The 15,914-nt window shown below is 47.7% G+C and overlaps 1 protein-coding gene across 2 annotated transcripts in view; it reads right to left on the bottom strand.

Moving 5' to 3' along the window:
• CRY1 (cryptochrome circadian regulator 1) overlaps positions 1-10,692 on the bottom strand; it is a 48,646-nt gene extending 37,954 nt beyond the window's left edge. For both annotated transcript variants that reach the window (XM_043967972.1, XM_043967971.1), the window contains exon 1: positions 10,269-10,692. In XM_043967972.1, coding sequence (XP_043823907.1) covers positions 10,269-10,426 — 158 coding nt within the window. In that variant the 5' untranslated portion in view covers positions 10,427-10,692. The remainder of the gene's footprint in view (positions 1-10,268) is intronic.
• Positions 10,693-15,914: the final 5,222 nt, after the last annotated feature.

Consider the following 15,914-nt stretch of genomic DNA (forward strand, 5'->3'; position numbering starts at 1 on the left):
CCTTCAGGCTCAGTGAAGCAGTTTACCTTTGTCCCTCTGCCCTAGTTCCTTCCTTGGACCTCATCCTTTACTTATCTGGCTAGTAGGAATCAGCACCTGCCATTATTTACAGGACTGGGAGGATGGTCTAGATGGAGTCTTTGTAGTCCTGGGGAGAGGTCTCTAATGTCCAGGATATTCCTAGCAGATTGCACAAAAATAATTTTTCTCTGCCTTTCTGATCACCCCCCTGCCCCCACCCCTTTCTCAGTTCAGAATGAGTATCAAGTGAGTGGGGGCTCAGACGCATTTGGTTCTGCAGGAGGATGGGTCACGGTAGGTCCTAGTCGAGAAGCCTAGGATTGGCTTGTGTTCATTTGTGCATCTCTGCCAGGTATGTGGGAGCTAGTGGAGGAGGGGTGTTGAGTGAACACTTTAAGTTATAGTGTTCTCCAGGGTTAATTCAAATTCTCTCTCTTTTGTCATGTGGATTCCATTGTAATTGTTCTATACATGAAGCAAAAATCCTTTCTGTTGAGAAGGACTGAAGGAAAAGGTCTAACCTGTCATCTTGTTAGTCATATGACCCGACATCTAATTTTTATCAAAGTTGAAACAAAATGTTCATACACAAAAAATTGTATAACAGAAGAAAATGGGGAAAATATGCTGATTGACACACAATCTGTCCAGTGAGAAAAGTACAGTCTGCTCCCTTTTGTACATCCTCATTCCCTCCCTCCCCCACCATCCCAAACAACTTGCTGGAGAGAGTGACTCAATTATCCAGAGCAATGCTTAGCTAATTTAGAAAGTATTCATGCTTCTCATTCTGCCTGATTTCTCAACTATTTCGCTGCTTCTTAGCAACACTACAGGGAAGGCACCGTAGCAGATGGTTTTCTTCCTTATTGGCATTTAACAAATTTGGCCAAGGGAGAAGTAAGTTGCTAAAATGAGGTTTCTACTTCGTTTAGCACCTATCATTTCACTGGTCCATTCAGATCCATTGATGCCTGATACACCCAGGTTTGCCGGAAGCCAGAATCTATCACCTTGTATTTGTCATTGTACTTCTTTCTCAGCCGCTCTTTCACTGGCATGTCACAAGGGCCTAATTGGCTATTTGTGGTCCATCACTCCTGGCACGACTCACTCATGGACCTGCCTAATAAAACTGCCTCCAGAAGAGAGTCATCCCTGACCCTCTTTCTGCAGAGCGCTTCATTCTCAGGAAGTGTCTGCACATGGTTCTTCCCAGAGTCAGAGAGGTGACCACAATCTCCAGCTCTTTACCAACATTTCAATTTGTAAACTGCTGTGGGCAGAATAGCTGGGCTGAACATTTCTGGCCTCATCATTGGCTACATTAAAATTTTTTAGCTGTGACATAATTTGATGCAGATTTTAAAATGCAATCTGGCAGGGAGAAATTCAGCAGGAGAAAACCATAGACTTTGTTTGGGAGGTATTACTAAACTTCATAAAGTCTAGCACATAAAAGGAATATTTAAAAGGCATTTTAAGTGATTCAGAACACTAATACTAGATCTTCATGATGCAGTGAAGATTTAAAACATAAAATTTATTTAATCTATTTTTCTCTGAAATCTGTTCTTTATTAAGATAATTATTTTATAGACTCTAAGGAACAATATAACCAGAAACACTCATGTGCATGGAGGGTTAAAGTTGTTGATTTGTCAAGAAGCTGTTACACTATCCATGAAAGACCAACAGAGATAGAGTTTATAATCAACTTATTACTTAGTAGAGGAATTTTAAGAGTTGTCTGATGTACATATGGACATAAGTCCACATACAACTACTAAAGGCTTTTAAATATTGGAATAAGTTACAAAAGTAACACAATTTCCTTCTCTGTGTATATATTTAAAAATGGGTTTTTTTGGTAGGGTATTCTTGCTTGCAAGCCTCTATCTTTTGCTTTTTTGGCATACTGTATTCCAAGACCTACTCTCATTTACCATATAAGCTGCTAAGTCTTGAATAAGCTTTCACTGATGTATGCTAACTCCTTTATGAATGTTTGCAGTACTTTTTCCTTTGATGTGGAAGTTCCGGTTTGGACAGTGACATTCTTGGGACTTTCCCTTTTGGGGGATGGTGGGGAGTGATTGCTAGATTCTTTTTCTATCTTCAACTGTGCACTGGATCTAATAGACCTGGGCAGTTTTTCACTTAGGATTTCTTGAAATGGTAGCCTTTTTATCACTATTTTTAGGGAATTTGATGATTCTTAAATTATCTTTCTCTGAATTTGTTTCCAGGGAGATTGTTTTTTATATCAGCTATATTATATTGTCTTCTAGTTCTAAATCTTTTCATTTTGCTCAATAAATTTTACTTTATTATGGAGGCACTAATCTCTACTAGGTTCGTTCTAGTTTTCAGGGAGTCCATTACTTGGGCAGGATATACTATTTTCTCTTCTAAGTTACTTATTCTCCTTCCAGTTCTTTCCTCCATAGTTTTGATTTGATTTCTATTTCTTCATTTCTTCCAGGTACGTATATAGCATTCTTGTAGAAAATGCATTTTTCTTTTGTCTACTTGCATGGGTGGAGTTATCACTTCTTCTAGAGTAGTTTTCTGGGCATTCTGGATATGTAGTTTTCATGCTAGACAGTGATTTTGATTTACTCATCTTTCCAATTTTAGTCTGGAGGAGTTGCGCTAGGTTTTGTCCCTAGCTGTGCTTTTGAGTGGTATCAGTTGGCCCTGCTTGGTTTTGCCCTAGACTCCAGACTTCCTGCCCTGCCCTCTAACCTCTTTGCTCTCTGAGGTTCAAAAAGCTGGGTCTTAGAGCCCTCTCTAGTGTCTAAGAACAGAATGCTAAGGTGCTTAGAGATCCTGGGCACATGGGCTCTCCTGGGGTGACTACAAGTATACTTCATTTTATTTCACTTTGCAGATAGTATGTTTTTTTTTTTTAATTGAAAGTTTGTGGCAACTTTGCACTGAGCAAGTCTATCAGCACCATTTTCCTAACAGCAAATGCTCACGTTGTGTGTCTGTCTCACATTTTGGTAATTCTCACAATATTTCCAACTTTTTCATTATTAGCATATCTGTGATGGTGATCTGTGGTCAGTGATCCTGATGCTACTATTGTCATTGTTTTGGGGTGTCCATAACTAACACCCATTTAAGATGTGGAACTTAAGTGATGAATGTTGTGTGTTCTGACTGCCCCACTGACTGGCTATTCTCCCATCCTCTCCCTTCTCCTCGGGCCTCCCTATTCCCTGAGACACAACAATATTTTATAATAATATATACACTTAGCTGATAAAGCGGCGACAGGGTTTGAGAGAACTGACTCCAATTCTGAAAGAAGTTCTGCCGTAGGTAAAATGCTATAAAAAAGCATTGCATGCTACAGAGAAATTTTTCACGAAAGGAAGAGCCCACCGAGACAGCAAACTTCATTGCTGTCTTAGTTTAAGAAATTGCACTATCAACATCGAGGCAAGATCTTCCACCAGCAAAATGATTATGACTCAATAAAGGCTCAGATGATAGTAAGTATTTTTTAAAATGAAAGTATGTTCATTTTTTTAGACATAATACTACTGCACACTTAAGACTCCAGTACAGTGTGAACACCACTTCTGCTTGCGCTGGCTTTATTGCAACAGTCCCTTTACTGTGGTGGTTTGGGACTGACCCCTGGACATCTCAAAGGCACACCTCTAGGTAGGACTGCCTTATGACACTGGCTGCCTTTGCTCCTGGTGGCTTTTCAGATCCCGACTGCAGCTTTTCAAACACCCTTGAGTGGGGCTTTCTCAGAGGAATCCTTCACTCTTGTTGTCTTTAGAAACAATGCCTGATGCCTGGAAGCACCGGGTTTCCCTGGTTAGTCCCCAGCTGTGCTGGGATACTGGCTTGTTTGCCTGCAGCTTTGCTAAAGGCCTCCTTTCCAATTGCCTGTATTCTTCTGGCTGACTTTTGGGGACATTCTAAGGGAGAATCAATCACGCACTATAGTGTATCATTGGATTTTTAAATCATTACTCAGCCAGCTCTAGTGTTAAATTTCAGCTTTTTGCTGATGGACACTTTGCCTCCCATTCAAGCAGCCTCCATGGCTGGAAATTCAACTTTACTGAATGTTGAGCCCAAGTTACTACCAGCTGAGGTGCAGCCTACCACATCTTCCAGCGCCTCATATTTAAACTTCTACAAAAATGATACCAAGGGGAAGCTAGATGGCGCAAAGGATAGAGCACCGGCCCTGGAGTCAGAAGTACCTGAGTTCAAATCCGGCCTCAGACACTTAACACTTACTAGCTGTGTGACCCTGGGCAAGTCACTTAACCCCAACTGCCTCGCTAAAAAAAAAAAAAAAAAGGATATCAAGATATTCCATTGCAATACATTTTTAAAAGTTTTTTTTAACTCTGTTAGCTCATATCCCTTAAAGATACAAAACTATACAAGTGGATTTAATGAACATGTATTTTGTAAGGGAAATGTTATTTATTTTGTGGAAGGAAGGGAATGAACAGATGATAATAAGTTGCTTAGGAATACAGCTTAAACAGAACCACTATTCACCTTAAAACCTTTTCCTGTTTCTGTACAAAAGAAACACTTCCCATTCATTATAATCAATAATTTGCTCATTTGTTATAATAAATATTCTTAAAAACTTGTTTAACTATGCTTTGAAAATCTGAATCATGTTTAAAGTTGTACCCACAAACTGCCATGCAAGTAGCACTCAAATCCCATTAAGTGCAGAAAAGTATTTTCAATAGCACAAATGGCTCAAGAAAAATAGTCAAATGCAAAGCAAATGACCCCGAATGGCTACTAGGAATTTCTCCTTCCTAGCTTTATAATATTTACAGTCATTTTCGCCTAGGCAGGTATTAGTCACATCTTCCCATAACCATCAACTTGCTGCTACACTAGGCCTTAAAAAAAGATATTTTCTCAAACTCAAATCTACATTAACAACACTTCAAGCTTCATCAAGTGGTCAGCTCCAGAGGATTTAGTGTGACTAGTTCCTAATGTGCTGGCTATAGAGGGAAGGCTTCTGCAGCCCTACCAATAAAATGGATCAGAGCCACCACAGTTGTTTTTAGAGATAGTTGGGATCTAAAAGGTGGGAAATGGAATCAAAGGCCATCCTGATGAGTGCTTTAATCGGCAGCCCGTTTTCATTCATTCCAGTTGCTTGGTGTCCCACAGTGCTAATATTTCAAAGATGACTTTGGAACATGTTGAAGTAATAAATCCAGTCTAAATCCAGTCAATTGTGTGCCCTCTCTTCCCTCAAAAAGCAAAACAAAAACACAGACTAATCTGCTATAGACAAATGTTTTAAAGCAAGAATGCAGTCCCTGGATTACTTCTTCAGGCTATAAGAACTCTGTTTTGAAGGCTACTAAAAACACAGTTTCCAGGATGAATATTTTGAACTAATATATAAGTTTGTGTTTTGATCTATTCACTGAATGTCAAGATTCCTAAATAAAGGGAGACTTTTTCTACCTTAAACTTCTCTTTCATAAATCATAAACTTTTAAAATATCCAGCAGCTCCCAATCAGAATATTTCTGCCCACCTTCGTTATGGTACTTTTGTAAGGAAAACACTGCTTCTCCACATAACAGGCACCTTCCAATTTATTAGATCTGCTGAGGCAACTCCTGTTCTCAGTATAATAAAGAGGCTAAGCTAACTTTTGGCCTGTTTAGAATATCCCCCTCCCCACTCCTCCAAAAAAAGCAAAAGCAAAACCAACCTCCTGCACCAGTATTTCTAATTAAGGATCTTGAAAGTGAAATCACAGACATGTGCAGAGAACCTACTAGGTGCAGGGACACTATGATGGGCAATCAGAGCAAAGTTGCCCAGATCCCAGCTCAGCCTCTTTCTCCACCCAGGCCATTTCCCTCTCTCCTCATCCAGGCAGGGCCAAGGAGTGTTCACTGAGCAGAGGGCACTTGGGCTGAACAAGATTTAAATTTGATTAGAGTTGTATGAAATATAGACTGTGTGCAGCACCATAAGCCATGTGCTGGGGGAATGAAAAGTTCTGATAGGACACAGCTTGTGCCTCAAGAAGCTTCCAGTCTAGTAGGGGGCTAACACAACAGAACAAGCCATAAGGGCTGGATGGTGATTCCAAATGCCGAAGGGGTGGGGTGTGAAATCAAATTCATTACCTGGGGGACGTCGGAGTAAGGAAGAGCTGAGCTTTCAAGGACAGATGGGAATTCACCAAGCAGAGGGCTTGGCCTAAGGAACAATGTGAAGCAGGGCACAGAGAGGAGACAGCCCATTGCTTATATGGGGCAGTTCCAGCTACAGGAATAAGCCTGGCAAGGTGAGATAGTACCAATCAGTGGAAGGCTGTGATGGTCAAGCTGAGGGGTCTGAAGTTTCCTTAATATGTCACTGATGTGGTTACTCAGTATGACAGGATTTGGGGCAGCCCAGAGCCGTGGAGAAGATGGGTCTGGCTGTGATATGGATGAGGCTGGGGGAAGGGGATGGGGGGCACAGGATGGAGAAGATCTCTTAGGAAGCTGCTGAAATATAGTCCAGACTGGTGGCAGCAGGAATAGAAGGGACAGAATCAAATTCCCTGAAGAAAGAATCTATAGGACTGGAGAATGAAATCTATTTGAGTAATAGGGCAAAAGTGAAGCGACTACCCCAAGGTATATAAGCAAGGGAGGCTGAATGAATGCTGGTGTTACCAAGAGAATGAACTGGACCAGGAAGTAAGTGGAAGAGGGCTTGAAATGCAGATGAGCTTGGGAGGAGAGAAGACCTGCAGTAAGTAAGTAAGTAAGTAAGTAAGTAAGTAAGTAAGTAAGTAAGTAAGTAAGTAAGTAAGTCAGTCAGTCAGTCCTGCAGTGTCATGGGAAGAAGCACGCCAGCCTGGTGAGGGTACAGGGTTCACAGGGAGAGAGTGTAAGAAATGGCATGGGGAAGCTGGCTCGTGGAGAGAACGTGAAGAGCCTTGAATAGCAGTTTGGACCCAATTCTGCAGGCTCAGGAGATCTACTGAGGTTAATCATTAGCTGAGTAAAGTACTTTAGTCTCTTCCCTTTGGGCTCAGAACTGTTCCATCCTTACAATCAGCTGTAGTTAACAACATAGCCCTTGAAGGTTTCTACCTTAAAGCTTGTCTTCCCTTTAAACCCTATGCCACTGCCTGGCACCACCATCATTCAGACGTCCACGAGTCTCTTACTGGATGATAATAAAAATACTTCTACACCAAGGACCTATGAATGCAGCTGTGGGTACTCCCTCTACCCACAGAGGTGCAATTTTAGCAGGTCTAAAGCGACTAGTCTTTGGACACCTTATACTCAAAGGACCTTCGAGAGTTTATGTCCTGTTGGCACAGCCTTCAGGAACTCAGGGTTACCCCCCAAGCCATGGTGAGGCATCAGAAAAGGGTTTTAGTGGAGCCAGGTAATAAATAAATCCAGCAGGTGAAGGTTTACAAAGCTATGGCCTCAAAACTCTGTGAGGCAAATATTTCCAGTCTTGTGATCCTCATTTGACAGATGGGGAAACCAAGGATTAGAAATATTAGGCAAACCCAAGGTCAAATCACAAAGCAAATTCAACATACATTTATATAATACCCACTGTATGCAAAACCCATTTCTGTACCCAGGGAGGTGAAAGTGGCCTCCAGCTGTTAAGAAGCAGAGTCAGAATTTGAACTCAGGTCTTGGGATTCTAAATCTGGTGTTCTTTCCGCTCATTCACAGTCACCTCCTCCCCTGTACAAGGAGGCTGTTAAGATTCTTCAGAGGAGAATTCTATAGTTAGGGGCGTGGCCATTTTTCAGGGAGTTTCTTTTTACCAGCTGAACAAGCGCCCTTGCTGTACTGTTTTGATGACATTAATAGTTACTTACAATGACACCGGTAGTAAGAAGGTGAGCATTCCCTCTGAATCTACTCTTCCAAGGGGTCCTACTTCCATTCATTATTACTAACCTGGGAACTGGGGGAAAATATTTTAGAGAAGGTTTGACCTTTGAAGGTTTCCCCAATGGAGAGAGGGGTTGGGCTAGAATCCGTAATTTGAGGGGGGGGAGGTGGGGAGGAAGGGGGAGCACCCTCTCCTATGGTTTCTCCATAGTGATGGTCCCGGAGGATTTTTCTGTGCCTAGAAAGTCAAAGTGTGCTGGGTCTCACCAGCCACAAGGCGGAGTAAGGAAGAGCTGAGCATCAAGCCAACTCTGCTGTTTCCCTTGCTGCTCTGACAACAGCCTAAAGGTGGAAAAGAGACCAAGTGCGTGTTGTCTCGGCTGTGGCATTTCTGCCCTGGCATCAAAACAAAGAGTACACAGAGACGCTATGCCGTGGGCCAGGGCCGTGCCCGGGGACTGCAGGAAGCCACAAGCCTGGGGTGGGCTGGGGAGATTGGGGGAAAACCTCTGGTTACCTCAAAGACAGAGAAAGGGGCAAGGGTGCCTGGGAGGCCAAGCAAACTCTGACCATTTTCTTGTGATTCTAAAGTAACAGTCCTCCTTCCTTGAGCATTATAAACAAGGGAAGTTTTTGCTCTCAGATGCAGACTTCTTTGGAAAACCCAGGACTGCTGTGTGTGCCTGAGAGAGCCCACAGGAAAGCCTATGGAAGGAGGGATGAGCAGTGGGGTGTCCAGGCTGGAATCCCAGCTCTGGCCCTTCCTGGCCCAGTGACCCTGAGCAAGGCATAGGACATCTCTTTGCTTCAAGCTCCTCAGGTACCAAAAGGGGCTAAAGAGGGATCGAATCCGGGGTCAGATGGCAAACTTTAACGGTCCCAGTTTCTGGGCATGGGAAGCAGATAGAGGATTCATCTTAGAGTCAGGTCCTGCCTCTGATTTAGATTAACTCCATGAGCCTGAGTCAGTGCCAACCCCCCAGTGACCAGAGGGGCATCGAGGTCCTATGGAGAAGGGATGGGACATCCCATCTTGGTTCTGCTACTTGGGGGCCTTTGGTGTCCTTATCTATAAAAAGAGAAGGGGGGTGGTCTCTAGGGTCCCTGATCCTAAGCCCAGAGGAGTCGCCATCTGCCTGGGCAGCTCCCTGCTCTTCTATCTCTAGTTTCTCCACCAGGACTACAGACACAAACCACACTACAATCAGATGTCCAGCTGGAAGGGCATTCTGAGGACACTGAGGGTCCAACACCCTCATTTTTAAGGGAAGCCCAGGGAGGTTAATCAGTGTCACAAGTGGGATTTGAATTCAAGTTTTGTAACTCCAGAGCCAGGGCTTTTGCTTACACCAGTGACATCACAAATCTCCCCTCCACCAAAATGTACTGACTTATGGGTGGGACATACTACTTACCCCCAACCCCAGCAGGAAGTAAGCCCCTGGAGGGCAGGGACTTGCTCTGGAGCCAGAAGACCTCTGACTCTCACTACTTCAGTCACTTATCGCCCCCCCCCCCTTTCCTATCTGTAAAATGAGGGGGTTGGCCTAGGTGTGACCCCCCCCAACCCTTCTAAACTGTCTCCCTCCACCAAGGCCCATGGACAAACTGTGTCCAGGACTAAGGCCTCCCCCACTTTGGCCACTTAAGGACCACCACGATCATGGGGGCATTTATACAGGGCTGAAAAGTCTGCAAAAGGCTGCCCATGCATCATCACCCCATTAGATTCCTCATCTACTGTTTGGTCATTGCGGGATCACAGAATTACATATTCAGAATTCCAAAGAACCTCCAAACGGAGAAACTGAGGCTCAGAGAATGAGCTCCAGACACAGAAGGGTCCTTGCAGCCCACCACCCAGAGCCACCACTGAGGCTGAGATTCTGACTCACATGTGGATCTCAGGGTGGCTGGGACCCCCAAACTTAATAAACAAAGAAACTGAAGCTTAGAGAAAATTATAATATCCTGTATTGGCAGATTGACCGATTTGTGGCTCTAAGAGCCGGTGGGGGCCTGGGAACCCGACCCTCCCCTCTGGCAGAGGAAGAAACAGATCGGGCATTATAACGTCACCTAGTCATTGACTGACGTATGGCTCTAGGGCCGGTGGGGGCCTGGGAGCCCGACCCTCCCCTCTGACAGAGGGAGAAACTGAGGCTCGGACATAATAACGTCACCTATTAAAGGACTGACTGACTTTCGGCTCTAGGGCCGGTGGGGACCCGGGAGCGCGACCCTCCCCTCTGACAGAGGAAGCCATTGAGGCTCGGACCTGCGGCTCTAGGACCGGCGGGAACCCCCCTCCCCGGCACCCCTTCCCTCCTCCGTCCAGCCCGCACTCACCGCCACCTGTTGATGCCCACGTTGGAAGAGCCCGCGAACCAGGGGTCCAGGATGTAGACGCAGCGCACGGTGTCGGCGCCCTCGATGCATTCTTTGAGCGCGGGGTTGTCGTGGAGCCGAAGCCCCTTCCGGAACCAATGCACGGCGTTCACTCCCATCGTGCGGCCGGCCCGTCTCTCCGCGGGGCCCGAGAAGGATGGGCTCTAGGACCCGGCGAGGCCCGCGGCTGCCCGGCGGGGCCACATCTTGTCTCGGCGGACCCGGTGGGGGGAACCTCTCGTCGACGCCCGGGAGGCTACGCGGCCGAACCGGCCCGGGTGGGAGGGCTGGGCGAGAGGGAGAGGGAGAGGGAGGGGAGGTTGGGGTTGGGGTCCGAGTCGGGGAGCCGCGCTCACCCGCCTGCTTCTGGGCTTTCTGAGGCGGAGGCAGCTACGGCTCGGACTCGGAGTCCTCGCGCTAGGGCGGACGCGTCAGCGGCCCACACCCCGCCCCCGGCCTCCCATTGGCTGGTGCCCGTGCCACGTGATAGTCGGCTCGTCACGTTTCTGAAGTGTGTTTACTACACCCGGCAACCGGCGGCAGGGAGGAGCCGGGTCGCTATGGGCGGTGCCTCGCGTTCCCGCAGCGGCCGCTCGGCCCCTAGTCGCCGCCGCCGCCTTTGTAGGTGTTAGTCGTAGCTGGCGGCGTTCTCCGTCCGTCCCCGCTCCCCCGGGTATCCACGGGGTCCTAGGCTTCTCCTACCCCCAAGGAATCGGTGGCGGCCTCTCCCCGTACCGCGTGAGCGATCACTCAAACCACGCCCCCGAGGGCCGCGATTGGCCGCTGACAGGCCGGGGGCCGGTGGAGCCCCGGATGAGCACGGGGCAGCAAGGAGCTCAGCGGCGGCGGCGCGCGCGCACCAACCGCTGCCCTGTACGCGCCAGGCGCGAGCCCAAGGCCCGCAATGAGCCTGCGCGGCCCCTCCAGCCCTTGTCCCTGCCTCGTGGGCGGCGGCGGCGGCGGCCCGGGAAGAAGGGCGCTGGTCCGATGGGTTACATAAGGCCGAGCATGACCCGCCCTTTTCGTGCCTCCCTGACTCCTCGGGGAGCCCCCAAAGTAGTCTCGGAATTGACGGAGCCGAGTTCAGGATCCCCGACTGGCTGTGTGATTCTGGGCAAGGCCTTTAACCTCTGCCTCGGTTTCCTCACCTGTAAATAGAGATGATAGTACCCACCCCCCGGGGTCGTTCGAGAATCGAGATCATATTTGTAAAAAAGCACTTAACACGGGGTCTGGCACGTAGTAGGCTTTTTATAAACGCTGGGTACCATCCGAGACCCCCCTTCTCCTTATAGACACCCCAAGTGACCCTCCATTCGCAGGGGCGACCTCTCACCCCATCACTGACTGAGTGACGTCTCCTTCCTCTTTTGGGGCGACCCCAGAGACTCCCCTTCTCATACACATTCCTGGTGACCCCCCCTTCACAGACGTCCACTGCCGGCACCCCCTTTGCCCAGCCCAGACTATTTCCAGTTGGGGGGTGTCCGACTCTGGGTGACCAGCATCCTTTTGAAGGGGACCCGAAGGGCTTTCTCTGCATCTCCAGGGAGGGGGAGACTGGCCGATTTTTCTTTTGATCATGAAAAACCTGAGAGCTCTTTTCAAAGTCCCCAGCAGGAGGGGAGGAGGGTCCTTCTCACCCCCCCCCCCGCTGTTCCCCCTGTGCTGATGGTTTTGGGGCCCCCCAACACTCCCATGGGATCCACTCCATCCCTCTGACTCTTCTGGTCTCGAGCCTCTGGTAGTGTCTCAAGAAGCTCCGTGTCCAGCACACAGACTCCCTCTGCCTCAGAGTTGAATTTGAGCATAAATGTTCCCCCTCCTCTAGATTCCCATGATGGACATCACCGGCCGCCCCTGCAGGCCAAGCCCTGCTACCTTGAAATCTGATCTTGGGATCTGAAATCAGTTTCCCCTCTTCCAACGTCCTCCTCCTAATGTCTCGCTCCTAAACACGGTCTTCCAGCTCACAAGCAGCCTCTGATTCCCTCGGGCCTTTCCTCTCTCTTTCCCCAGGGTGATACCCCAGGTCTTCCTCAATTTCTCGCCTTCATTGTCTGGTCCCTCTAGTTAATCAGTTCAAGGAGGCTCTGTCACATACCCGAGGCCCCTTGTTCTCCTCTTATTTATGCTAAAAGGCCTCTCCATCCTGAGTCATTCCTAGTGTCTTTTCTCCTGCCATGCCTCAGAATGCCTAGGAGGGGAAGCCACACACCCGTGCCCCCTGGCTCTGCTGCAGATTCGTGTTCTCTACCCTCAGTTGAATCCTCAATTGGATCCATTCCAGAGCTTCACTCTGATGCTCATCATAGGACCCATGGTGGTTGTTCCAAACCTCACTGCTCTCAACACCCCCATGTCACCCTAACTTCTCTCCTAATTTACCCAGAAAACCTTAGCCATCATCAATTCCCCTTTCTCCCCAAATCTGTACCTCGTCACCCATTTCCATTTGTACTGATCTCCCTCCTTTACTTGTGTCTCCAAAGAGGCCCAACTTGCCCAAGTAAATTCCTTTTTCTGTGCCCTGGATTTTATGCCTTCTCATACTTCCAGGAACTTGTGCTTCCCACCATTTTCCTTCATTAATCTTCAAGCCATCATCCCGTGGCCTCCCCTCATTTTCACTTCCCTCTGCCATTCGACTGACGCACCCAGATATAACCCAGACATAACAGGTCACCTTACTGTGAAGCCCATTGGCATTTTCAGTATCTCACTTCCCATCTGAATTGACTCTTGGATCCTGGCAATCCAGAGAACTGGAGACTGGGAGGCATAACAGATTCATCTCCCCTTCCCCTCCCAAGCACCCACTCCTACCATTCTGTTCTTTGTTTGGAACCAGGACATTGTAGTGGCAACCTAGTGGGCCTGGGTCCAGTGAGGGGACACTCTGACCATGAGAAGTAATATGGTTGACCAACTTGCTGGGGTCAGTTAGAGGGTACTCTTCCCTTGGAAAAGCAGAATGGTTAATTGGAAAAGCAGTTAATGAACCAGATAGCAGTTAGTCAAACAGATAAAGAAGCAGATGTGTCATGGGTACCCAGAAAGTTGGGTACCTTGAAATTCAAAACAGGAGTCTAATTGGAACCCAGATGTTCTTGTTATGTGACTAGGACCACGTAGTGATGATAACCTTGCAGCCCCCAATTGTTTCAAGCACCCCCACTCCCCAACAATGGTAACTTCAGTTTCAAGTCTCCCCCAATCCCCCTATAAAAGCATTGTCTTTACTCTGGCTGATGGAGGAACATGCCATAAATCTGCTGTTCCCCAGGAGTTGAAGTTTAGACTTCTCCCCACCATACCTCTGTGTGCCAAATCATAAAAACTTTTACTTAAACTTTGATTGGGATATTTCAGATCCAGTTTCAAGGTGTCAACATGGATGTATGCCACCAAGGGGTAGTTTGGGTCTCAGAGGTGGGTAGCTCCATGAGCATCAATGGGGAAGGCACGTGCCACCTGTTCCCACTTCCCAGTATTTCCCCACAAAACCGTTATGAGTGGGGTATGCCCACACATAGTGCTAGAAGTTTCCAGTCCTTCCCGTGAAGAATAGAAGCCCTGAATGGGGAGTGAAAGTCATAGAGAGCTTCCTGGTTTGCACAACCCACCGACTCCCCAGAAGTGGGAGTCCCGGGGCAGTTTTTCCAGCCATGGTGGCCCTGATTGACCATCTCTAGACTAGTTCTGGACAGCCTAGCACTCGAGCCTGGGTTGGTTGTCTTCGCTCTAACCACTTCCTCGCTGATGTCATCTTCCCTAACAGGTTCTGTGACGAGCTCTGTGCAGACTTGGGAATCTTTGACTCCAGCTGTCCCCTGGACGCTGAAGCCAAATGCATTCCTGTGGTTCTCAGCACTTTCCTCCCAACCAACTCCATGCCCCTCTTCCAGATTTCCCTATTCACTCGGTTCACACCTCCAGGCATTCTATTCTCTGCCCCCCTCCCCACCCAATAGACAGTGAGCTCTTTGAGGACAGGGACCATTATTGTTCTTTCTGTACCCATGGCCAGGACGTTACAGGTCCAAGCCCTGATCACCCACTGGCGCAGTCAAGATGGCCCAAGGTAATAATAACAATTAGTATTTATGTGGCCTTTCAGGCATGTGGCGCTTCACATTAACTAGATCATTTTAGCTTCATAACAACCCCAGGAAGTAGGCGCTATTGTTATCCCCACTTTGGAGAAGTTTTGTTAAGTCACTGACCCACGGTCAGACCACTAGTATACATTTTAATTCATTTCATGAAGCATGTATTAAGCACCGATTATATGCAAGGTACCTGGCTAGTTATTGGGGGAAAGAGCCCTTCCTTTAAAGAGCTTATACTGGGGAGGGGTAAAGTACAGGCGCATCCTTTACAGAGATAAGAAAAGAAAATTTGAGATGGGAGAGAAAGAGTGAACAGCTTGCCAGGGCTCTTAACCCGGGGTCCAAGACCTTGTTTTTCACTATCTGTAATTTGTGTCTTTTGTAGCTTATGTGCCTAAAACCATTATTCTGAGAAGACACCCAGAGGCTTCCCTGGAGTGTCCCTGCAGAACCCTGAAAAGTCAAGGAGCTCAAAGGGCTTCCTTGGGAAGATGGGACCTCAGCAGAGCCTTGAAGGTACGTACCTTAGGAAGGGTAACTGCCCCCCTCCCCAATGTTGGGAGGGGCTCCCACATTCAGTCAGCGGGACAAGGGACACAATTGGAGGGTGTGCTCCTCATGGTTTATGGGAAGCCAGATGTATTTTCCCGGGCTTCTCCATCCATTTCCCTGGCCAGGGATCTCCAGGGAAGCTGGGCACAGAGTTTGAGACAGAGAACCCTGCAAAGTCTCCTTGGAAGGTGCTTGGGTCCCTGGACAATTACAGAGAGGGGAGAAAGTGGGAGGGAGGGCGTTAAGGGGTGGGAGTGGGCCAGCAGGTAAGAGGGAAACACAGGAGAGACCCACAGCCAAACCCTTTGTTTGGGGTGGTGCTGGATGCTAGGCCTGCATGGGAGCCCAGGGCATGAGAAGCAGGACTGGCAGCGTGGGACAGGGCCACAGAAACTCTACCTGAGTTTCCCAAAGAGGACTGGGCGCCATCTACTGGGAGCAAGGTGCCTGAGGATGCTAACAAGGGACCAAGGGTAAAGTGCTCTGTGTGTGGCTCCCTCTACTGGCCCCTTCCTCTCTTGCAGGCTTCAGTCACTCCCCTTCATGCCTTCCATGGCTGGCCACGCTGGCCTATGGCCTGCTCTGACTTGCTGGATATCCAGAGATGCTCCATCTCCTGCCTCAGGCCTTTGTCCTGGCTCTCTTGGTTCTGAAATATGTTTCCTTCCTGAGATCTCACTGCCTCTGGCTTTCCCTGACTTCCTTCAACACTCAGCTCAAAGACCCCTTCTTTCTTTTCTTTCTTTTTTTTCTTTAAATTCAGTTTGATTTTATTTTTTTCCGATTACATGTAAAGGTATTCTTTTGAGTTCCAAATTTTTCTCCCACCGTCCCTTCCCTTCCCCCTTCTGAAGCCAGCAAGCAATCTGATATAGGTTATACATTACAATCATATCAAACATATTTCCATATTAGTCGTGTTGTAAGATAAGAATCAGAACAA

The sequence above is a fragment of the Dromiciops gliroides genome, chromosome 5 (genome assembly GCF_019393635.1).
Source record: "Dromiciops gliroides isolate mDroGli1 chromosome 5, mDroGli1.pri, whole genome shotgun sequence".
Taxonomy (NCBI): domain Eukaryota; kingdom Metazoa; phylum Chordata; class Mammalia; order Microbiotheria; family Microbiotheriidae; genus Dromiciops; species Dromiciops gliroides.